A 24,698-nucleotide genomic window follows, 5' to 3' on the forward strand; every position below is an offset into this window, starting at 1 on the left:
TATGGAGATAATAATTTTACATCAAGCTTAGCAGTGTAATTTATGAATGCATTTTCTAAGTTTGCACGTATTGAATATTTTACTATAATTCATATTAATTTAAGTTTATTTATTAATGCTACAAGTAGGTTTACATTAACACTGCAACACTACTGTGAAAATCCTCTAGTCGCCACACTCCAGTGCCTGTTCGAGTACAGTGAGGGAGGATTTAGCATGGTCAATTCACCTAACCAGCACGTCTTCCGGACGGCGGGAGGAAACCGGAGCACCCCGGAGGAAACCCACGCAGAGAACATGCAAACTCTGCACAGACAGTGACCCCAGCCGGGAATTGAACCCGGGTCCCTGGCTGTGATTCAGCAGTGCTCACCACTGTGCCATCATGCCGTCCCTAGCATGCAGGACAGCACCTACTGGGTTACACGAAAATCAAAAACAAATTCAATTATGAGGAAGCAGCTGTATTCTCCGGCTCACTTTTTCATCACATACTCTCTTTGCAAGATATTTAATCAGAATTTATTGCTGGCAGGTTATAAAACCCAAGGAGACATGAGGGAGAATGGAATGGATTATTGCAGTATCTTTCATAAAACTGCCAGCGCGAGTGTACATTTTGGGGTTCATTAGACCTTATTTGTTTCATTAGCTCTTCTCCAGGTTTCTCCAGTAACTGCCAGCAATATTGAAAATGACTGTGCTGTAAGATGTTAATTTGTCCTTTAACATTATACTGGATGTTTGGGCAAATTAAAAATAAAAGCCCAATAGTACATTAACGAGGAATTGCTTTTCTTCTGTGGGGACTGATACATGATCAAGCTTTTGATGAAAAACTTACAAGTTTAAGTTTATTTATTAGTGTCGCAAGTAAGTTTACATTAACACTGCAATGAAGTTACTGTGAAAATCCCCTACTCGCCACACTCTGGTGCTTGTTCGGGTGCACTGAGGGAGAATTTAGCATGGCCAATGCACCTAACCAGCACGTCTGTCAGACTGTGGAAGGAAACCGGAGCACTCAGAGGAAACCCACGCAGACATGGGGAGAAAGCGCCAGGGACCCAGGTTCGATTCCCGGAGTGGGTCACTGTCTGTGTGGAGTTTGCACATTCTCCCCGTGTCTGCGTGGGTTTCCTCTGGGTGCTCCGGTTTCCTCCCACAGTTCAAAGGTGTGCGGGTTAGGTTGATTGGCCATGCTAAATTGTCCCTTAGTATCAGGGGGACCAGCTAGGGTAAATGGGGATTGGGCCTGGGTGGGATTGTGGTTGGTGCAGACTCGATGGGCCGAATGGCCTCCTTCTGCACTGTAGGATTCTATGATTCTATGAACGTGCAGACTCCACACAGACAGTGACCCAAATTGAACCCGGGTCCCTGGCACTGTGAGGCAGCAGTGGGGTAGCGTTAGATTAATCAAATAAAATGCTTTACCTTTTATTTAAAGAAAACAGGTGACACTGTGATAACATTTACATCTTTGAGGCAATATTACGGGGTTTACCATAACATGACACTTTTTTTAACCAAATAAAGATGCACGTGAATGTGGCAAATCTAACAGCTCACTGACTTTCAGTAATTGTAAGGTAACTTACATTAAGATAATTTATATGTACTTGCTGTGGTAAAAGACCCAATGCAGCTGCTATTCCTTCACGGAATATCCGAAGTAAGGTGACATTCAATTTTTTTACATCCATTTGCAGGGTCTGAAAAAAGAGAGTGAGATAAAATTCAACACAGGTTAGGTTTAAAAGTTAGAATTAGGTTTTCATTAGGAGTATTCCTTCCTGAAAAACATAGGTCAATAATTAGGCATAATAAAATACAGCACATATTACAAAAGGAAGCAAATCCAACTAAAACATGGGGAAAGGGGAAAGAGGTGTGTCAGGAAATAGAGGTAGTTTTAAGTAATCTAACTTTGTATTTGTGGGTATTAGAAGTAGAGTATAATTTTAAGTAAGTTTTTAATTTTGTGGTTTCTGTACTTGAAAGCGTTAATAACTTCAGTTTGGTACAGATGCATGCATGGTAATGAGGGTTTATGATGTGAAAGCAAACAGGACTTAAAGGAAAACCAGGCTGTTGCTTAGCAACCAGGGTGCACTCTAAGACAGAAGGAACTTGTGAATTACTTTTAAGTTAGACCCTGGTGGAGCTGGACAGGGCTAGGGAGCTTCAGAAAGCAGACTTCCTAAAAGAACAAGAGAATGTCTAGAAACCAGGGAGTTAAGACAAAATAAAATAAGGAAGACAGTTAAATTAATGGAATAAAGAACAAATAGTTGAACCAAAGTCCCGTTCAGGAGATTTCAAGTTAAAAGCCGAGAAAGTACACCGAGCTAAAGAGCTAGTTAGAAGAGCCAGTTTTAAAGTTGACTAGGTGAGAAGCCAGGCATCTGAGGTAAATCAAAAGTTTGATGACACCTTAATACAATCTGTGAAATAGTGGTGTTCTGTTGGCATGGCTGTGTATCTGAGAGATTGTGTGGGAGCTTCGATGCACATGGCAATTCAAGGCAGAGGAATACTGAAAGGAAAGATTGAAATTCTGGATGTGGATTCTTGGTGAAGGCATCTCAAGGAATGTTTTTGTTGGGGGAAGATTCCAAGTGTGCTTTTTGAGAGTGGAGTTTGGAAACACTCATGTGGAAGTCAGAGTTCCAGTGGGACTAGTTGGCTCACAGAGTAACACATATCTGGGGGGATCTAATGAGAAATCCACGGAAGCTATTTTGTGTGGCATCTACCACTTGGTTTAAGAGTGTGGTGTATCTGACCACAGTTGGCCTATTGGTTTACATGGACTGTGTACTTACTGAGAACATCCAAGTATAACATAAAATGTAACATCATGTAACAGCGGCACGGTAGCACAGTGGTTAGCACTGCTGCTTCACAGCTCCAGGGACCTGGGTTCGATTCCCGGCTTGGGTCACTGTCTGTGTGGAGTTTGCACATTCTCCTCGTGTCTGCGTGGGTTTCCTCCGGGTGCTCCGGTTTCCTCCCACAGTCCAAAGATGTGCAGGTTAGGTTGATTGGCCATGTTAAAAAAATTGCCCCTTAGTGTCCTGGGATGCATAGATTAGAGGGATTAGTGGGTAAAATATGTAGGGATATGGGGGTAGAGCCTGGGTGGGATTGTGGTCGGTGCAGACTCGATGGGCCGAATGGCCTCTTTCTGTGCTGTAGGGTTTCTATGATCTGGGTACACCTGCAACAAAAACTGATGGTCTGCTCCATCATGTTCGGGTGACAGCATGATCTTGTACTCGAGCTGTCCACATGTGATTGGGTGGCACAGAGGCGTTGTAAGCCATGTGTAGTGTGAATAGCCATTGCTACCAGGCAGCCTGTCTCCGGTACATTGCAGTGGCTCAATAATGGCAAGAAGGGGAACAGTACCGGATGGAAGCGCATGGCTCCTGCCAGGAGAGTGGGTGTTCACTAATATGAAATTGTGTGTATGGCTGCACACCAACTACACCGAAAGGGAGTGAAAGTTCTCAGCTAGAGTGTGACTGCCAATTATGCCGTTGGGATTTTCCTGTCCCGCTGCAGTGAATGAAGATTTGGCTGGGTGCCAAATTCTCCAACTTCGCTGCAACGGGAATGGCCGGTAAGATCGCACCTGTTCGGTCATCATCTCCTTGTCAATGACAGACCCTGCTTCTGGCTGAGGTAGTGGTAGGAGATGCGCTTGCTGAGTACCCTAGATGGGCAAGGCCTTTTAATGAAAGCATCTTCTCCTTCCACTGTGCACAGTTTCACCTCTTTGCTCTCTCTGCCCCATCCCGCAGTCGTGCTGCTGTACTCCAGAGTCAGCAACAATCCCCTGAAGTAGTGCTAGCAACAATCAGTGCACTCCTTGGAAGAATCCAGTAACATTCACTTTTCGCTGCACATGAACATGGACACGCCTCCCCCAACACAGTGCTTCCACTCCAGTCTGCAGTGCTGGTTTGGCTGCCATTTTCGTTTCTCCAGGCTTCCAGAGTGCCGTAGGCCACAGAGCCAAACCTTGCGGTCATAAACCCTGACTTTTAACCTCTGAAGCAAACATTTCAGTTCGCTCCCCAGAAAGGTCGCAGACATATCGTAAACATTATTCTGTCCTTTGAATCGTAGAAGTTTGCCTTTCCTAATTGGACGCAACATGAGACACCAGGCAAACCCAGAGGTTTTAAATATTTGATGAGACTTTAATGGCTTTCGGAATGACCTGCAATCCACACTGGAAGACAAAGAGGGAGAAGCCTGTGACAGACATAAATATTGCGAATTATAAACAGTTGCCTTGGTTATTACTTCAAAACAGGATGTGGCTGATATCTTTTTCTTGGATGAAAAGGTTAAATGTTGAATTGCAATTAAAATGCACCAGCATACCTCTAGGTAAAGGATGATTATGAAAGCTCTTCCTGTGCAGATGAGAACATAAAACGTGCTTCCTGCTGTTAGAGCTTCTCCTGCTATGTTAATTAGCGGTAGCTGGTTTCTCCTGCACTTAAAATGTCTCTCGAGTTCCGACTTGATTATATTATGTTCCTAGGGAAGGAAATCTCCATCCTGATGGATTGGAGAAGTGTTACTGCCAATGCTCTGCTCAAGATGAAGTGGAGGTAATATTGATATTGCATCTCAGATGGAAGCAGCACTTGTCAACACTTCATACAAATGTTTTGTCTCGAGGTTTTGTGCTTCCAATTTTGCATAGCAACTGAATTCTAATGCAGGCTAAAGCTCTTAGAAATTAAAAACCTTACAAACAATGTGCTTTGAGGATATTGCCATTTCCAAATGCAATAAAACTAATTACTTATGTTCACTCTAATCAACATACTGCTAATAATTTCGGGAGGCCAAGATTATTTTCAGCATTTTGTTTGCACATTTTTGCAAGCTACAGCTTGAAACAACATTAAATGTCCGTATTATCCAAGAGAAAATATTATAAGAAGCAGATTAACTTCACTGAAAGGCTGATTTCCCCTGGGTTGCAGCTAGGGGTCAGAGGGCAAGATTTTTTTCCGGGTCCCAATCCTGCCCCTGCAAGGAGATAGGCAGGTGGGAGTTTTGGGTGGGCTACAGGGTGGAAACATCCACCCATTGGCAAGACTGAAGTCACTCTTTTCAGTGTCCACTCCAAGGTACTGACTCCATCTCACTCCCTGGCAACAGTCTCTTCGCAACCTTGGTGTCACATCGGACCCTGGGATGAGCTTTCGTCCTCATAGTCATGCCATCAGAAAGACCGCCCATTTCCGACGATGGCACAGGTTTTAATGGCTCTACAGTGGTACAGGCTTGAGAGGCCTTGCCGCACAAGTTCAAGAGGTCCTGGGCCAGTGCAGGCCCGAGAGGCCCTGTGTCGGAGCAGGCCCGAGAGGCCCTGTATCTAATCAGGCCCGCGAGGCCCTGTATCGGATCAGGCCCGAGAGGCCCTGTATCAGATCAGGCCCGAGAGGCCCTGTATTGGATCAGGCCCGAGAGGCCCTGTGTCGATGCAGGCCCGAGAGGTCCTGTGTCGGTGCAGGCCCAAGAGGCCGTGTGCCTGTGCAAGCCTGAGAGGCCCTGTGTCGGAGCAGGCCCAAGAGGCCGTGTGCCTGTGCTAGCCTGAGAGGATCTATGGAAGTGCATGCTTAAGAGGCCCGCAAGGCGGTGCAGGCCCCAGAGGCCTGCAGGGCGGTGCAGGCTCATGAGGCCCTGTGGTGATTATCCTTTTAAAGATTCATATATAGAGTAAATGTCACATGATCTGGGAAACCAATCGGGGAGCAGAGAGGGGGATCACCCTGTTGAACTTGGGTTTCTGTTCCAGAACCTTCTTGGGAGCTGACTGGCAGCCATGAGGCTGCAAGCCTCTGTATTATAGTTACATGTAAGCAAGCAGAACAGTTATTATTTACCTCACTGGTGAATCGGTGTTATTACAGGCCGTATAGTGGTTCAGGCCCGAGAGACACTATGGCCTACTCTCCTCCTCTGATACTAATTGTCTTAATTACCCATTCTTACAAAATTACCAACAAATCATCTTTTAGTACTCGAAGAACACATTGGTATTACAACTTGAACATCATAGATAAAGAGTGCTAATGTCCTTGCAGTGCAATAGTTGCATGATAGTGTCAGCCATTGTTGAGTTGGAAGCAGTCTTGCTCAGGCAGAGGGTTGTGGGCTCAGGTTCTGCTCCATAGATTTGAGCATAATAATCTAGGCAGTACAGAGGGAGTGCTGCACTGTCAGATGTGTCATCTTTCAGATGAGATGTTAACCAAGGTTCCATCTACTCTCACCATTGGACATGAAATGACCCATGGCATGATTTGAAAGAACAAGTGAGTTCTTGTGTCCAAGCCAGTATTACCACCCAGTCAACATCCCTGTAAAAGTGATGACCATTATTACATTGATGTCAGTGGGAGTTCGCTGCGTGCAAATTGGCTGCTCCACTTAAACATAATAACAGCGACTACACTTCAAAATGGCTGTGGGGCATGCGGAGGTTGTGAAAGGTGCTATATTAATATAAGTCTTTCTTTCTATTCTTTATAAACAAGGAGTGATTCCAGTTTACACATGGGACAGGATTTTTCAATGGCAGCTCTACCTGCCACCAGCCAAAGAGTCGGCGGGGAACTAATCCACACCAATCACAGCAGTCCCACAGGCATCGTTGTGCAAGTCCCATTCCAGCGTCCTGGCAGCGCCAGCGGCAGCAGTGGCCAGAACCGGAACTACAAATGGAACCCAGATTCTCAGGCCTGAATTTTCAGGGTGGTGAGTACTCAGCATCTGGAGAATTAAAGTTTAAGTTGAGGTTTATTTATTAGTGTCACAAGTAAGGCTTACATTAACACTACATTGAAGTTACTGTGAAAATCCCCCAGTCGCCACACTCCATCACCTGTTCGGGTACATTGAGGGAGAATTTAACATGGCCAATGCTCCTAACCAGCACGTTTTTGGACTGTGGGAGGAAACCGGAGCACCCGGAAGAAACCCATGCAGACATGGGGAAAATGAGTCGACTCCACACAGACAGTGACCCAAGCCGGGAATCGAACCTGCGTCCCTGATGCTGTGAGGCAGCAGTGCTAACCACTGTGCTGCCATGCCACAATTGGCGAGGAATGCATGCCCCTCGCCACCTCCCCCCCCCCAACCCCCCCCCCCCCCCACCACCCCCCCACCCACCAGATTGGCTGACAGCGCTCCAGCTGTCATCCAGGCACAGCACTGCAGTGGTAGGAAGAGGTACTGCAGTGCCATGCCTGAGACTAATGCCAGAATTTTAGTGGCACGCCCGCCCTGAGGCTTGCAGAACGGCATTCTCCATTGGCCTCAGGCAGGATCTTGCGAGACTCCGGCGGGCGAGGCGGTAGAATTCCGGCATAGGTCCTGGAAACCACAGTGCTGGTAAGTACCAGGGGTCCCGGGGAGGGGAAGGTAGAGTAGGGGATGTCCAGGAGCGGGATGGTCACCAGGCTGGCAATCCTGGGGTTGTCTGGGGTGGGAGTCCAGAGGTATCCGGACCATAAGGAGAGGGTGCCTCCAGTCTGAAGGGCTTTCTGATTGGTGGGGAAGATTTTCTGTTTCCCGCCCTCAGTCCTCGGGCATATGCCAACTTAAATATTGAGGCTGGGTGGGAGAAAACCATTAAGTTAAGGGCCTTAAATGGGGCATGGGTGCGCTTCCCATCTGAGGCCCTGTCCATCAGCAAAATCCAAGACCAATTTCAGAATTACATGTGGAATTGGGACACCAAGATTGATCACTTCTTTTTCTCGGCTAGAAGGTTGTGGGTTCGAGTCCCACTCTAAGTTTTAAGCTCGTAAGCCAAGGCTGACATTCACTCTCCAGCAGTGCACTAGGAGTGCACTGAGGTGCTGATATTTGGATAAGGAATTAAACCAAGACCCATCTCCCTATCCAGGTGGATCTAATAAATTCCATGGTACTTTTTCAAAACATATCAGGAAATCCAGCAACACTCGAACCTCAGAGATATCAACCGGTCACTCATTAAACCAAGACCTGTCTCTCTGTTCATGTCATAGAGTAATGGGCATAGATTTATGCAGCACAGAAAAGGCCCTTTGGCTCATCAAGTCTGCACCGACAATAACAACCACTGTGCATCTCATTAATTCCATGGTACTTTTTCAAAACATATCAGGAAATCCTCCAACATTTATACCTCAAATATATCAATTGGTCACTCATTGGCTGCTGTTTTTACTTCCTAAGGCAACAGTGACTATATTTTTAAAATAATTCATAGGCTGTGAAATGCTTGTGACACCCTGAAAACATATTGGGTGCTATACAAAGGAGAATGAAGAGTGACTTCTGTGTGTGTACTGTCTACAAGAAGCTCTGCAGTTACTCACCGAGGCTACTTAGACAGCATCTTCCAAGCCCATGACCACAACCATCTAGAAGGACAAGGGCAGAAGACACATGGGAACACCACCACCTGGAGGTTCCCTCCAAACCATTAACCATCCTGGCTTGGAACGATATCGCTGTTCCCTCACTGTCACCGGGCCAGAACACTGGAACTCCCTCCCTAACATCACTGTGGGTGTACCTATGCCGCATGGACTGCAGCGGTTCAAGAAGGCAGCTCACCACCACCTTCTCAAGGGCAATTCAGGTTGAGCAATCAATGCTGGCATAGCCCGCATCCTGCAAATGAATTTAAAAAGTCTATTTGTACATTTCAACTGACATTTTCATATAAGTACGAAGCAGTTTCAGGTAGATCCAAAAGTGACTCAAAAATCCTCATGACTCCTGAGCACGGCACTAAGAGATATTAGAGCACCTCAATATTTTATCTCTCTCACGCTTTACACCTTGTGCGAGTAGAGTTGGAGGAGAAAATCGAGTTTCAGAATCTTCAATGGCTTTTTCAAACCTTTCGATATTGTGAAATAGGGAGGTGCCCCTCATCATTCTCTCCTGACACTTAACACTGCATATACACTTTTGCCTTTTTGAGTAAATAATAAAGTCGCCATAGTCCCAGATGACCATAGGCACTAGCTGGTGGTGATTTAACTTGAGGATCACCACACCTCAAGCAAGGGGTAAGGATTGGGAAGGCGAAGTCTTCATGGAAAATCTTAGCCGGTATGGGAATTGAGCCCACACTGTTGGTGCCGCTAACCAGCTGTCCAGCCAACTGAGCCAAACCGACCCCCAACACTTTGGGTATGTTTGCATGGATTGTCTTTCTCCCTGGCCTTGGCAGCACTCACAGTAAGATGTCCCTGTCTGTCCCACTGTGATTTACTACACTGAGGCTCATACTCGAGAAAGAAACCAGTCCAAGATCACGTCAGAAGTACAATCGCATCCTGAATTATTATTGTATAAAATGCTAATTTTAACTACATTTTTTGTCATCGCTCAAGGTTCGTTTAATGGTGTAAAAGGAAAAAGACTTGCATTTAAGCAGCAAATTAGTCCAGACCTTATAAAATTTGTGTAATTAATCTTTGATTTACCTTTCCTTTCCCAGTACTTTCATTTTGTATTTGACCCAGTTCATACTGTCACACTATGAAGTTAGCAAAATATCAATAAAAAGCATTGACTGGGAAAAGGTTGTTTGGTATTGGAAAGTCATTTTTCCCAAAGGACTTAGAGATCCGGAGAACAGGAAATGGGAAGCATTAAAGAATTTTATTAGTCAAAAGTCCATGAAATGTATCAATACCTATCGCAAAAGTAAGCAGCTGGCAATAACTTAAAATAGTTTCTACTCCTGATAGGTCTATTAGAAAAATGCACAAATTAAGGAAAGTGTTGCCAGGGCTTATGAAACTAATTGCTCTCCTGAATGAAAGTGCTTCTGTGTAACAATTACAAATTACTCAGGACATACAAGTTAATCGAGAAATTAGATTAAAATATCCTGAACTCCAATCCAATTAACTTGAGTTATCACTTCCATGTTCATTAAACTTTGTTGACTTATGGAACTGCCGGTAGATTGTCACATCTGAGTTATAACATCATTCATACGCAGTTAATAAAACAGATTGGTTGCACAAGATCCTACATATATCACACACAAGACTAGAAAATAGATTGACCCAAATTTAAAGGCAGTTATCTAATGCATTAAGAAGAATGATATCCTGACATTGCATTACCCAATTATAACATAAATGAGAGCATATTTTACCACAGAAAGCATTGCTAATGACTGATAGGTTGGCAAGTGGCAAATAGCCAATGTATTCCTTTCATGTCAGTGCTGGGCCCACTGTTATTTGTCATTTATATTAATGACTTGGATGAGAATATAGGGGGCATGGTTAGTTATAACATCATTCATACGCAGTTAATAAAACAGATTGGTTGCAGATGACTCCAAGATTGGTGGCATGGTGGACAGTGAGGAAGGTTATCTCCAATTGCAGCGGGATCTTGATCAATTGGGCCAGTGGGCTGACAAATGCAGATGGAGTTTAATTTAGACAAATGCGAGGTAATGCATTTTGGTAGATTGAACCAGGGCAGGACTTACTCAGTTAATGGTAGGGCATTGGGGAGAGCTACAGAACAAAGAGATCTAGGGATACAGGTTCATAGCTCCTTGAAAGTGGAGTCACAGGTGGACAGGGTGGTGAAGAAGGCATTCGGCATGCTTGGTTTCATCGGTCAGAACATTGAATACAGGAGTTGGGATGTCTTGTTGAAGTTGTACAAGACATTGGTAAGGCCACACTTGGAATACTGTGTGCAGTTCTGGTCACCCTATTATAGAAAGGATATTATTAAACTAGAAAGAGTGCAGAAAAGATTTACTAGGATGCTACCGGGACTTGATGGATTGAGTTATAAGGAGAGGCTGAATAGACTGGGACTTTTTTCTCTGGAGCGGAGGAGGCTGAGGGGTGACCTTATAGAGGTCTATAAAATAATGAGGGGCATAGACAAGGTAGAAAGTCAATATCGTTTCCCAAAGGTAGGGGAGTCTAAAACTAGAGGGCATAGGTTTAAGGTGAGAGGGGAGAGATACAAAAGTGTCCAGAGGGGCAATTTTTTCACACAGAGGGTGGTGAGTGTCTGGAACAAGCTGCCAGAGGTAATAGTAGAGGCGGGTACAATTTTATCTTTTAAAAAGCATTTAGATAGTTACATGGGTACGATGGGTACAGAGGGATATGGGCCAAAAGCGGGCAATTGGGATAGCTTAGGGGTTTAAAAAGAAATAAGGGCAGCAGGAACAAGTTGGGCCGAAGGGCCTGTTTCCATGCTGTGAACCTCTATGACTCTATATATACTTTGTATCGCTAGAAAAATAAAGATCAATATCTCTCAAAAGTTTGCCTGCTGGATCCTCATCCAAAAGATCAGAGTCTGAGGCCCTGATTTTACCGGCACACCCCCCCCCCCCCCGCCCACCCCCCACTCCCCCACCCCCACCCCCCTGATTTCAGGGTGGGCAAAGCTCGCAGAACGGCATTCTCCGTTGGCCTCATGCATAATCTTACGAGCCTCAGGCGGGCGTGCTAGTAGAATTCTGGCCTAAATCTGCACTTTATCTCTTGAGAAGCTTTATTATCTATGGCCCTTGGGTCAATCCTTTCCGTGGTGGGAGTGAGAGTGGAGGGGGAAGGGAGGAAGAGGGAGAAAAGCAGCCGGAACAGAACAAAAAAGACTGGCATACTTCTAACTGTTTAAAAATCTACAGATTTGATTTACTATGGTCACATTTTGCCCATGAACAGCTCAGCTGGTGCTATTCCAGTAGTTGCATCGGGGGTTATTCTGTGCTCAAACAGTAATCTGGAAAGTTTCCTGTCCAATGAACAAAAAAGACTGGCGTACTACTAACTGTTTAAAAATCTACAGATTTAGGGGAATTTCTAGGGGAATTTCACAGTAACTTCATTGCAGTGTTAATGTAAGCCTTACTTGTGACTGATAAATAAAATAAATAAAGAAGCTGCAGGCTGTTTCTTGAAGCCTGTCTTCAAGGTCTGGACTGCTCTTTCCAGAGGTCCGTTAGACGATGGATGATATAGCGCCGTCCTAATGTGCCGAATTCCATTTGACTTCATAAAACAGGTGGGATACAATGAAAAGCATTGTTTCTTGCGCGCTCTGCAGACAAAACATACTGGGTGGGATTTTACAGTCTCACTCGTCCCAAAACAGTAAAATCCCACCGGAGGTCAACAGACCTTTTTGGGTCCGCCCCTCGCCCGCTCCAATTCCCATGGCGGGCAGGATGGTAAAATTCCAGCCCTCAATCATAGAGTACATAAGGGAGAAGGAAAGGAGAGAGTGCAGAATATAGCATTGCAGTCATAGCTGGGGTATAGAATGCATTACCCCTCCCATTCTGAAAGCAGCGACACAGGTGGAGAGAGCAAGACAGTCACAAGTGGGGGCTGGGGGAATTTTTTTTACATTTATAACCAAAGTTCCTCTTACATATGCTAAGTAAATCTAACTAACTTATTTTCTTCTGCATTCATTTGTGCTTATTGGACTTGGTTCTTTGCAATCCTTCTCGCACAACTGGTAACCATGAAGCAATACATATTCCTCCCAGAGTTCCCTCAAACAAGGCAGCCCAGTGGGCCATCAGACTTTCCATTTTCAAACTGTAATGATGCAGCGCCTTCCTGTTTTAATCTGTAATGTCCCAAGCCACTTCAATCACCACCAGGTCTTCCTTACTGTCACAAACATGCCGGAAATTGTAGAAACCTTTCAAGTCTGGTTGTTGTCGAGACATGGTCAACATATGCAAATACTGTTGTCCAGGACAACAAGTGGTTCACTATTCTTAACTGTGTATTAATAAAAGCCACCCCTATAAATATGAATACGTTTTTACTAAGGAGAACTGAGCTCCTGTTTAATATTAAATAATGTCTGCCCTTGGTCTTGTTACAAGATCTCCCTTCTTCCAAAGATGTGACCTTGATCTTTTTTGTCTGTGCTAATCAATATCTTACAGCACACATGTAAACACACAGCCACAAGAGACAGGATAGGAAACTACAACCTTATCATCTCCTTGGGCGATCTCGGAATTTGCTACAGGTAGAGTCAGAGATAAAGAACAGCAACTACTGTATTGAACCAACACTTTTCAACAGATGAAGGGTGTTAGACTGCATTTGCTTTAATGAGGCAGAACTACATAATCACTGAATGATCTTTCTCACTCCCATTTCACTAACAGAGCATTCCTTTCACTGAGCTCATCTGTATGAATAAAACACCAAAATAACAAAACCTACCTGTTTTTAACACACAATTACAACTATTTAAAACTTTCTATTGCAATGTTTATAGTTTATTTATTAGTGTCACAAGTAGTGTTACATTAACACGCAATGAAGTTACTGTGAAAATCCCCTCGTCGCCACACTCTGGCACTTGTTCGGGTACACTAAGGGAGCATTTTGCACGGCCAACGCACCTAACCAGCACGTCTTTCAGACTGTGGGAGGAAACCCACGCAGACATGGGAAGAACGTGCAGATTCTGCACAGACAGTGATCCAAGCTGGGAATCGACCCCGGGTCCCTAGTGCTGTGAGGCAGCAGTGCTAACCACTGTGCCACCCTGCTGCCCTGCAGTATTGCAATGATTACCAAACATTGTATTTTTAACATGGCAAGATACCAAAGTTACCTTTATGATGTGACATTCGGTTAGGCAGAATGGCAAATAGTACATGCGCGCAGACACACGCACACACACATGTGCACACAGATGCACACACACACAGACACATGCGCACACAGATGCACACACAGATGCACACACACACATGCACACATGTGCACACACACGCACACACTTGCATAAACACACATACAGACACGTGCACACAGCCGCACACACATGTGCACATGCATACACACACGTGTGCATACACACACATGCCGACACATACATAATTTTATATTAATGTAACAATCTAGAATTAAAACCTTACCTTAACGAATTTAATATTATCCTTGTATAGGTCATGAACATACGATTGATTGACATCAGAGGATTATACCAATGATGGAGCTCAGTGATAAAATCCCTTTACTATTCATTCACCTGATTATGGTACTCTATGTGACATTACTGTACAAAATTTAAATAGGTTACGTAAACAATCCGGAACAAAGATTTTGGTTGCAGCTTTTCCTTATTCCTTCACAACTTACCTTCACCATATGCCAGAAGACACAGAGATGCAAGATGCCCTGCATAACCAAGCAGAGGCTTTTGTTATCCTCGCAATGCGAACATTTGACTGGAGACACTTTTCCCTCACTGCATCCCTTCTCTCATCTTTCAACTGCTACAGGTCCAACGTCACCTAGTCTACGCGTCTCTAGCTAATATATGACAAGCGCGACATTTAGCTCCATCGAACAGCACAGGGACTGCCTGTTATTTGTCGAGAGGTCGCAGATCGGTTAGAGCATATTCCTCAGAGACTTCCTGTACCAGTGCACTTTTTGTACCTTGTAACTTTCAGGGCTGCACTGCACAGATACTAATTAAGGGAATTATACTTAGTTGGAAATTATTTTTAACCTTATTGACAACTTGCAATTTAAAAACAGAAGTAAATAAAAGCCACTTTCTTATTCTTTAACGCAGTGTCACTCAAGATTTTATTCTTCCACATGTGTAAATCTTTCAGCTAAAGAGGAGCCACACCTCTTTCCTCTGTTACCAGGAGCAACATGACAACCCTTATATGAAATCTATTTTACTTGAACGAATACATCTCTGAATAAAACGCTTTGTAGTTTTTACCCAGTCCTGATTTGCGCATCAGGAATAGAATTACACCAAGGCAACAGCTAAGAGTGCAAACACTGACTGACACTTTTAATGAGATAGGTTCAGGCAGGAGCATTTAACGCTCCCAAGAAGAATGCAAAACAGTTTGTAATTTATCTGGTAATTAGTAGCATCACTCTACGATGCTGTATACAAACATAAAGAAATGACAGGCAGGCCACCGACCGGTGGATGTGAAGCGTGTCAATTTGTAAGTACTGAAGGTGTTGTACTACAGGCTGCCACACCAGCTGACAACAGTAGAAAGTCTAGGTGAAAAGGCAGAAACCAAATGGTCTGAATGCGTATAAGCAGCAGATGGGCGGCACGGTGGCACAGTGGTTAGCACTGCTGCCTCACAGTGCCAGGGACCCGGGTTCGATTCCCGGCTTGAGTCACTGTCTGTGTGGAGTTTGCACATTCTCCCCGTGTCTGTGTGGGTTTCCTCCGGGTGCTCCGGTTTCCTCCCAAAGACGTGTGGGTTAGATGGATTGGCCATACTACATTGCCCCTTAGTGTTAGGGGGACTAGCTAGGGTAAATGCATGGCGTTATGGGGTTGGGGCCTGGGTTAGGATTGCTATTGGTGCATACTTGATGGGCCGAATGGTCTCCTCCTGCACTGTAGCATTTTACAATTCTATATTAGTTAAGAGAGCGATTTTGGGCTGATGCTAACACGGAGTGCCCAGTGAGCAAAGAACAAAGAAAAGTACAACTCAGGAACAGGCCCTTTGGCCCTCCAAGCCCATGCCAATCACGATGCCCTAACTAAACTATAAAAAAAACTTCTGCCCTTACTCGTACTGTATCCCTCAATTCCCTCCCTATCCATGTACCTATCCAGATGCCTCTTAAGTGTTGTTAATGTGCCTGCTTCCACTAGCTCCTCTGGCAGCGCTGTCCAGGCACCCACCACTCTGTGTGAAAAACGTCCCCTGCACATCTCCCTTAATCTTTCTCCTTCTCACCTTGAACCTGTGCCCCCTTCTAATTGACACTTCCACCCTGGGAAAAAGCCTCTGACTATCCACCCTGTCGATGCCTCTCATAATTTTGTAGGTCTCTATCAGACTTCCCCGCAGCCTCTGCCTTTCCAGTGAAAACAATCCTAGTTTATTCAACCTCTCCTCATAGTCAACGCCCTCGAGACCAGGCAACATCCTGGTGAACCTTCTTTGCACTCTCTCCAAAGCATTCTCTCCTGCTCCAAAGCAGAATTGGGCCTCTCCTAAACTGACTCGTCTGCAAGTAGAAAGACAAAATAGGATGGTCGGAATTGCAAATGATCCTAAAGTGGGCCACAGGAAGCAGTTGAATCTGTTGAGGAATCTGGACAGAATTTGCCATTGGACAAAACAAGGCCAAATTAACATCAATAGTGTGAGGTGTTGCACATTGGAAGAGAAGTTGGAGGGTATACTTGTTACATATGGAAGACCTATCTTGTTTCCAATCAGATTCTACAAGGGAAACTTCTTTTTTATTTATTCATGGGACATGGGCATCGCTGGCTGGCCAGCATTTATTGTCCATTCCTAGTTGCTCCTGGAGGGTAGTTGAGAATCACCCACATTGCTGTGGCTCTGGAGTCACATGTCGGCCAGACCAGGTAAGAATGGCAGATTTCCTTCCCTAAAGGCCATTAGTGAACCAGATGGGTTTTTCTGACAATCGACAATGGTTTCATGGTCACCAGTAGATTCTTAATTCCAGATATTTTTATTGAATTCAAATTCCACCATCTGCCGTAGTGGGATTAGAACCCAGGTCCCCAGAATATTAGCTGAGTTTCTGGATTAATAGTCTAGTGATAATACCACTAGGCCATCGCCCATAAATTTCCACCCATTGAGGATGTGCTTCATTGTCGGAGGTGCCATCTTTCAGATATGATGTTAAACAGGGGTTCCTGCCTGTCTTCTTCACTTGATGTAAAAGATCCCATGATACTGTTCCTAGAAAAGCATGAGAGTCTCCCAAAGTCCCAGCCAATAATTACCCCTTAACCAACAGTGCTCAAAACAGATTATCTGGTCATTGATCTCACTGCTGTTTGTGTAATCGTGCTGAACAAGCACAATTTGACTTTAATATTTCTTGTTATGCCGCAGTAAAAGGTCAAAACATAAATTTGATTTCCTCAGTATGGATAGCACACTATACGGGAGTAACATGTTCAAAGGAAAATACAATTTGCCCCTGAGATAAAAGCTTTAAAGTATATTTATTAGTGTCACAATTAGGCTTACATTAACACTACAATGAAGTTACTGTGAAAATCGCCTATTTTTCACACTCTAGCGCTTGTTCAGTAACTGTGGGAGAAATTAGCACAATCCATGCACCTAACTCGCACATCTTTCGGACAGTGGGAGGAAACCGGAGCACCCGGTAGAAACCCACCCAGGCACGGGAGAACGTGCACACTCCGCTCAGATAGTAACCCAAGGGAATCGAACCCGGGTCCCTGGCGCTGTGAAGCGGCAGTGCCAATCACTGTGCCACCGTGCAGTATTCAGAAATGTCTTTTAAAATTCAGCACAATTTGAAAGATAGCAGAGGATTCACAGAGAGCACTTATTTTGGGGCCAAATCAAATAAACTAAATCAACAAATTGAGGGACAAATCAAGAAGGGGAGCCCCCAAAAAGAAGGGAACCACCCAAAACAAAAGACAAAGCATAAAGGAAACTTAAAGCATCAAACCAAGATGTGATTAAAGGGGTCAATAATACACCCCAGCTCCTGCGGGGCCCAACGGGCACGGAAACTTGCTCATTTAAACTTGCGCAATGCACTAAATGAGGAGCTATGTGAGTCAGTGCAGTGTATAACTTGTACCCTGCCATCTCAGTTCAGTTAAACATAAGACCATAACACAGGAGCAAAATTAGGCCACTCGGCCCATCGAGTTTGCTCCGCCATTCATTCATGGCTGATTTTTTTCTCATCCCCATTCTCTTGCCTTTTCCCCATAACCCCTGACCCCCTTATTAATCAAGAACCTATCTATCTCTGTCTTAAAGGCACTCAATGACCTGGCCTCCACAGCCTTCTGCGGCAAAGAGTTTCACCGATTCACTCTCTGGCTGAAGAAATTCCTCCTCATCTCTGTTTTAAAGGATCATCCCTTTAGCCTGAGATTGTGCTCTCTGGTTCTAGTTTTTTCTACTAGTGGAAACATCCTCTCCACTTCCACTCTATCCAGGCCTCGCAGTATCCTGTAAGTTTCAATAAGATTCCCCCCTCATCCTTCTAAACTCCAATGAGTACAGACCCAGAGTCCTCAACCGTTCCTCATACTACAAGCTCTTCACTCCAGGGATCATTCTTGTGAACCTCCTCTGGAGCTTTTCTAAGGCCAGCACATCCTTCCTTAGATATGGGGCCCAAAACTGCTCATAATACTCCAAATGGGGTCTGACCAGAGCCTTATACAGCCTCAGAAGTACATCCCTGCTCTTGAATTCTAGTCCTCGCAACATGGCACGAAGATGTGGCTTCTCAGGATGTATTTGACAGCATTTGGAGCCCTTTTTTCTGAAAGTAACTGTGGAGAAATAGTAAGGAAAAGAAAATCCCCCCTCTACAAATATAATGCAGATTTGAAATATTGACGATATTAGTGTTTTACAGTTCTATCACCTAGTCCCCCTCAATCTGTGTGGTAACAGCAAGCAACGAGAAATAGGAAGTAAGACAATCTGTTGAGACTGGAAAGAAATTACCGTGAAACCTATAGTTAATCAATCGTCTGCTACACAGTGTTAAATAGCAAAATGTACTGTGAACTTTGGTCTTTCTGTTACGTATGTGGTATTCTCACAGGTTGCATGTTGATGGGCTCCCCGAGGGACAGCATTATTTCTGATTCACTTTCCTTCAACATCATTAGAAACATATCTGTCTGCAAAACACACATGGAGCAATTTTATCTTTCGAAGCTTCTAATTAGGAAGTAAGTTTAATTACCAGCTATGTTTCTGAGAAAGAAAACAGGGTGCGATTGGGAGCCCAGGGTATAACTTCTAATCAGGTTGTGTGAGTTGGTAATAGGCTGGAGCTGCCTTCTGGGGGTAACCACCCTACACCTCCTGGCCCCCCCGCCACATAGATAATCATTAGACATTTCTTTGGTCACACCCTGCCGAGTTGTACCTGAAAATCACAAACAAAGCCATAACACACAGACTTGGATATTTAATAAACCTCCCACTGGACAAGGTGGGCCACTTTTCTCTACACAGCAGAAGACTGAGGGGTACAAAGAACAAACAACAGTACAGCACAGGAACAGGCCCTTCGGTCCTCCAAGCCTGCGCCAATCATGATGCCCTAACTAAACTAAAACCATATGTACTTATTGAGTCCGTATCCTTCCATTCCCATCCTATTCATGTATTCATCTAGTTGCCCCTTAAATGCCGCTATCGTACCTGTTCCTACCACCTCCCCGGGCAATGCATTCCAGATATTCATCACCCTCTGTGCAAAACACTTGCCTCGCACATCTCCTCTAAACTTTTCCCCACGCACTTTAAACCTATGTCCCCTAGTACTTGACTTTTCTACCCTAGGAAAGAGCATCTGACTATCCACTCTGTCCATGCCACTCATAATCTTGTGAACCTCTATCAGGTCACCCCTCAACCTCTGTCATTCCAGTGAGAACAAACCGACTTATCCAACCTCTCCTCATAGCTAATATCCTCCAGACCAGGCAACATCCTGGTAAACCTCTTCTGTACTTTTTCCAAAGCATCCACATCTTTCTGGTAGTGTGGTGACCAGAATTGTACACAATATTCTAAATGAGGCCTAACTAAGGTTCCGTACAGCTGCAGCATGACCTGCAAATTTTTATACTCAATGCCCCGACCGATGAAGGCAAGCATGTATGCCTTCTTGACTACCTTATCCACTTGAGTTGCCACTTTCAGTGATCGGTGGACGTGTACGCCCAGATCTCTCTGCCTGTCAATACTCCTAAGTGTTCTACCATTTACTGTATAATTCCTACATGCATTAGACCTTCCAAAATGCATTACCTCACATTTGTCTGGATTAAACTCCATCTGCCATTTCTTTGCCCAAGTCTCCAACTGGTCTATATCTTGCTGTATCCTCTGACAATACTTTTCACTATGCATAATTCCACCAATTTTTGTGTCGTCTGCGAACTTACTAATCAGACCAGCTACATTTTCCTCCAAATCATTTATATATACTACGAACAACAAAGGTCCCTGAACTGATCTCTGTGGAACACCACTAGTCACAGCCTTCCATTCAGAAAAGCGCCCCTCTACTGCTACCCTTTGTCTTCTGACAGAAGATTATGAAATGGCTTCATAGGGTATAGAATCATAGAATCCCTACAGTGCAGAAGGGGGCTTTTCGGCCCATTGAGTCTGCACCAACAACAATCCCCCAGTAACCCCATGTATTTACCCTGCTAATCCTTCTGACAATTTATCATAACTAGCACATCTCTGGAGTGTGGGAGGAAACCAGAGCGCCCAGAGGAAACTCATGCAGGCACCGGGGGAACATGCAAAATTCACACAGTCACCCAAGGCTGGAATTGAACCCGGGTCTCTGGCGCTGTGCGGCAGTAGTGCTAACCACTGTGCTACTGTACCATCCTAGATGCAGAGAAGAGACAAAAACAAGGGACAATAAATATAAATAATCATGAATAAATCCAACGGTGAAACCCCTGCCCCAGAAAGTGATGAGAATGTGGAACTCACTACACAGAGGAATAGGTGAGCTCAGATGCATTGAAGGGGAAGCTGGATAAAGGCATGAAGGAGAAAGGAATGAAAGATGTGCTGATGGGGTGAGATGGCGAGGTAGGAAGTGACTTGTGTGGTGCATAAACATGAACCAGTTTGAACAGACGGCCTGTTTCTGCGCTGTACATTTTGTGTAACTCTATGGAAACGGGTGATTGGTCTATTAGCACAGCTGAAAATTGCAGCAGGGGAACCCGACAATTCAACGCTGCAGCACAAGTGTTTCCCCATGATTTTAAACTGCTGGCTACCTGCATTGTGGGTGGGAAATAAATGCAAGTTGCTGCTTTAAAACTCTTTGGGAGGAGTCCTCCACTCTGGGATAGGTCCTGTGCGAGCAGCGGGAACCGAGATTAGTTCCCTCCACTGTGGCTGGTTTCCTCCCACAGTCCAAAGATGTGCAGGTTAGGCGGACTGGCTATGCTCAATTGCCCCTTAGGCCGGAATTTTACAGTCCCGTCTGCCACAGGAATCAGAGTGAGCGAGGGATGGACCATGGAAAGGTCCACTGACCTCAGGCAGGATTTTCTGCTTTTGGGGCGAGTGAGGCTGGAAAATCTGCCCTTAGACTGAAGTTTTACCACCACATCCATCCTGGAATTGGGGCGGGTGTGGCTTACAGAATGGAATTCTCCGTTGGCCTTGAACGGGATTTTACGAGCCTCGCCTGAGCAAGGTCAGAAAATATCGGCCTTGGTGTCCAAAGGTGTGTGGGTTAGGTGGATTGGCCATGATAAATGCACGGGGTTACAGATATGGGGCGGAGGAGAGGGCCTGGGTGGGATGCTGTTTCGGAGAGTCGGTGCAGACTCGAAGGGCCAAATGGTCTCTTTCTGCACTGTAGGGATTCCATGTGTTCCTTCTCAGTGAAAATGAAAGCATATGAGATACCTCACTCACCACATCACACTGTACACAAGTAATATGCCTAAGAATGGCAAGACCTTCATTTTATTAATCTGTTTCATTTGCACTCTGTGCTAACATCAACAAGTCTACTCATAGCAGCTCCTTCATCGTTTAGCCTTTACTATTTCAAGCTCCGATGACTAATAATAGCATTTTTCTTTAAATCAAGTGACACTACCTGTCTCTGGAGAGACACCCTCATACTTTGAAAGCTTAGACCATTGGAAAATAGATAAATGAACTCATGAGACTTTGCATGCATGAGGGGTCACTGAGAATGATTTGCTTCTTTTGTGACCATCGCTGCATAACAGTTATCACTGCCCAATATCCCTAGGGTTAGTTTCTGCTTTCTTTCTCAGTAGATATAATCTTCCTGAAATGTTCAGAACTTCGGGCTCCTATTCTATTAGTTTACACATCAAATAGGATGGTACAAAATATTTTGAACAGCAACTGAGTCTGTTTTATTCAAGTTCTTTAGTATTGTAATTATTGCGTCAAAGGGAAGAAATACAAAGGTGCACATTTGTAACTTTATTAATTAGCCTAATCAGCCAATGATAAATGCATTGAAACAAGGAATCACCATCAAATTTCCTTGCTATTTCAGTAATTAAAACTTCACTGTTATTTAACATATAGACTGTAGCAAATTGTTTAATAATGCATTTATGCTCTGAGTATTCTAAATAAAGAAGAATCCAAGATGGCACCAAAGCGAGGTGACTTCTTGCAAGCTGTGCCCAGCATTCCTTCTATCTTTTACTCTCATTCTATGTTTCTAAAACTTCATTCTAACTCTTTTAAACTCTCTAAATATTATACTTTGGGAGTACATCAACATTAACATTTGCACACACAGAAAATCTAAATATCAATAGCACAGATTTCCTGCCAAAATAACAGTGAATTGAATTTATATGTAAATTTCACACCAATGACAAGCAAGGAGCAGATGGGCAGCTAAACGTAGAGATCCAAAGGTTACTGTCCGAGTTGCACCATTCCACCATTAGTTTTGCAAAAATGGCATCTCGCTATCATCAATGAAATGCAAAGTGATAAATGTTCATTAATTACCTCCAATCAACATCTCGGGCACTGAGAATCACTGTGGAATCTCATTCCTTCAGGTTTTAATTGTTGTTGCAGATTTTGAAAATGTATTTTTGAAATGATTACTTTTTACTTACTTTTCCTCTACTCTTTTTTCTCCCCCCTTAACCCAACTTTTCTTTCCTTCTTTATTTCTCTTCTTGTAGCTGACTGACATTGAATTTACCTGCTCTACTTCGCACTTCCTTCTTAGTCCTTGCACTTTCATTTTCCCAATCCTTCAAACTGATAGTTAAGGAAATACATGGGGAGGCGATGGCCTAGTGTTATTATCGCTAGACTATTAATCCAGAAAGTCAGCTAATGTTCTGGGGACTCCGGTTCGAATCCCGCCACGGCAGATGGTGGAACTTGAATTCAATTAAAAATATTGGTAATTAAAAATCTACTGACAACCATGAAACAATTGTTGGGAAAACCCATCTGGTTCGCTAACATTCTTTAGTGAAGGAAATTTGCTCTCCTTATCTGGTCTGACCTACACATGACTCCAGAGCCGCAATGTGGTTGACTCTAAACTACCCTCTGAAATGGCATAGCAAGCCACTCAGTTGCATCAGCGATTCAAGAAGGCGGCTCACCACCACCTTCTCAAGGGCAACTAGGGATGGGCAATAAATGCTGGCCAACCAGCGATGCCCATGTCCCACAAATGAATTTTAAAAAATAGTCCTATTCACTCAGCAACCCCCCCCCCCCCTCCCCCCATCCACCCACAACCATTGTGCCATTATCAGCTCACACTTGTAGCAACTTAGCCACACAAAAAAACTAAAATTCCTAAATATGCACGGACAAGTCTAACTTAATGGCAGACACTGTTTGGTAGCTTGCTACATCAAAGCCCACTGCTTCACTGTAAATCAATCAAAAAACCTACAAGAATATTTCAGTGTACAAATACATAATAAAAAATGTACGACTGAACTCTTAAAAGAACATCACAGGCTTGGATGCTCTGAACACAAATTATTCGACCTGTATTTTTGTGTTTTCTTCATTCCCCTTTGCTTTCAGAATTCTTGCCTGGCTGCATAACTTTGCAACACATAATCTGCAGCTAAAAAAATGAGGCTACGCAGCTAGCATTCAACAGGCTCATTTCATTGAATCATTACAGGACAGAAGGAGGCCATGTGGTCCATCATGTCCATGCCAGCCTTTTTAAATGGATATAATAATTAATTAAGGTCTCATGCTGAATTTTGCCATTTTCAGTAAGAAGTGTGCCGAGCATCTAAAATAGACTCATGAGAAACCTGGGACTTACCCTGTTTCAGTGTTCCTTTTAAAAAGGGAGAGCAGTTTCAATCACAAGTAACTGACCTTACCCTGTACTCCTAAGATCATGGTGTGCTACATTTTATTTCATGGCTTAATTGGTTTTGAAGCGAAATTCTATTTCTTGCACTTTCAACATGCCTTTCCTTCATTATCCGAGGATGCAACTGTCACAATTTCAATCGGACCGTACAAAGCAATGAGGACGGCAATTTGTCTCAGGGTTCTGAACGTGCTGCATGATTTACATGAGGAAGAGATATTTATTTAGAATGGAAAAATGTAATTGGATCCAAGGCGTTTAATCTTCACCCATTGCTAGCCTGAGACCCCCGTTTACAGACCACCCCATAAAGAGCTGGGTGAGGAAGAGGTGACCCAGGATCGCTGTCCCTACTTCACCATCAGCTGCTGCACAATTGTACCATCTACCAGGACACCTCTAATCAACAGAATGATTACCACTGCACATCACCAGATTCATGCAATGTAACCCAAAGGGCATTTGCCACATAAGACACCTGCAGTGTACACATGTATCAAGTACAGTAAGTACAAGTACTGGGCTTGCAAGGAGCATCACATTCATTGCTTGTCCGGGCACAGAGGCTGTGTTCACTCAAAGGCATTGCCAATGGGATCTATGCGCGTATCTGGGTTCTGGTGGCTAAAGGAATTAAGGGGTATGGAGGGAAAGCAGGAGTGGGATATTGAAAGCGCATGATCAGCCATGATCATATTGAAT

General features: G+C 44.1%; 1 protein-coding gene across 1 annotated transcript in view; it reads right to left on the bottom strand.

Moving 5' to 3' along the window:
* Nucleotides 1–24,698, bottom strand: part of ptprr (protein tyrosine phosphatase receptor type R) — a 192,181-nt gene that overhangs the window by 146,529 nt on the left and 20,954 nt on the right. The window contains exon 2 of the mRNA XM_078219746.1: nucleotides 1,602–1,715. Within this exon, the coding sequence (XP_078075872.1) occupies nucleotides 1,602–1,715 (114 nt within the window). The remainder of the gene's footprint in view (nucleotides 1–1,601; nucleotides 1,716–24,698) is intronic.

This window comes from Mustelus asterias, chromosome 9 (assembly GCF_964213995.1).
Source record: "Mustelus asterias chromosome 9, sMusAst1.hap1.1, whole genome shotgun sequence".
Taxonomy (NCBI): Eukaryota; Metazoa; Chordata; class Chondrichthyes; order Carcharhiniformes; family Triakidae; genus Mustelus; species Mustelus asterias.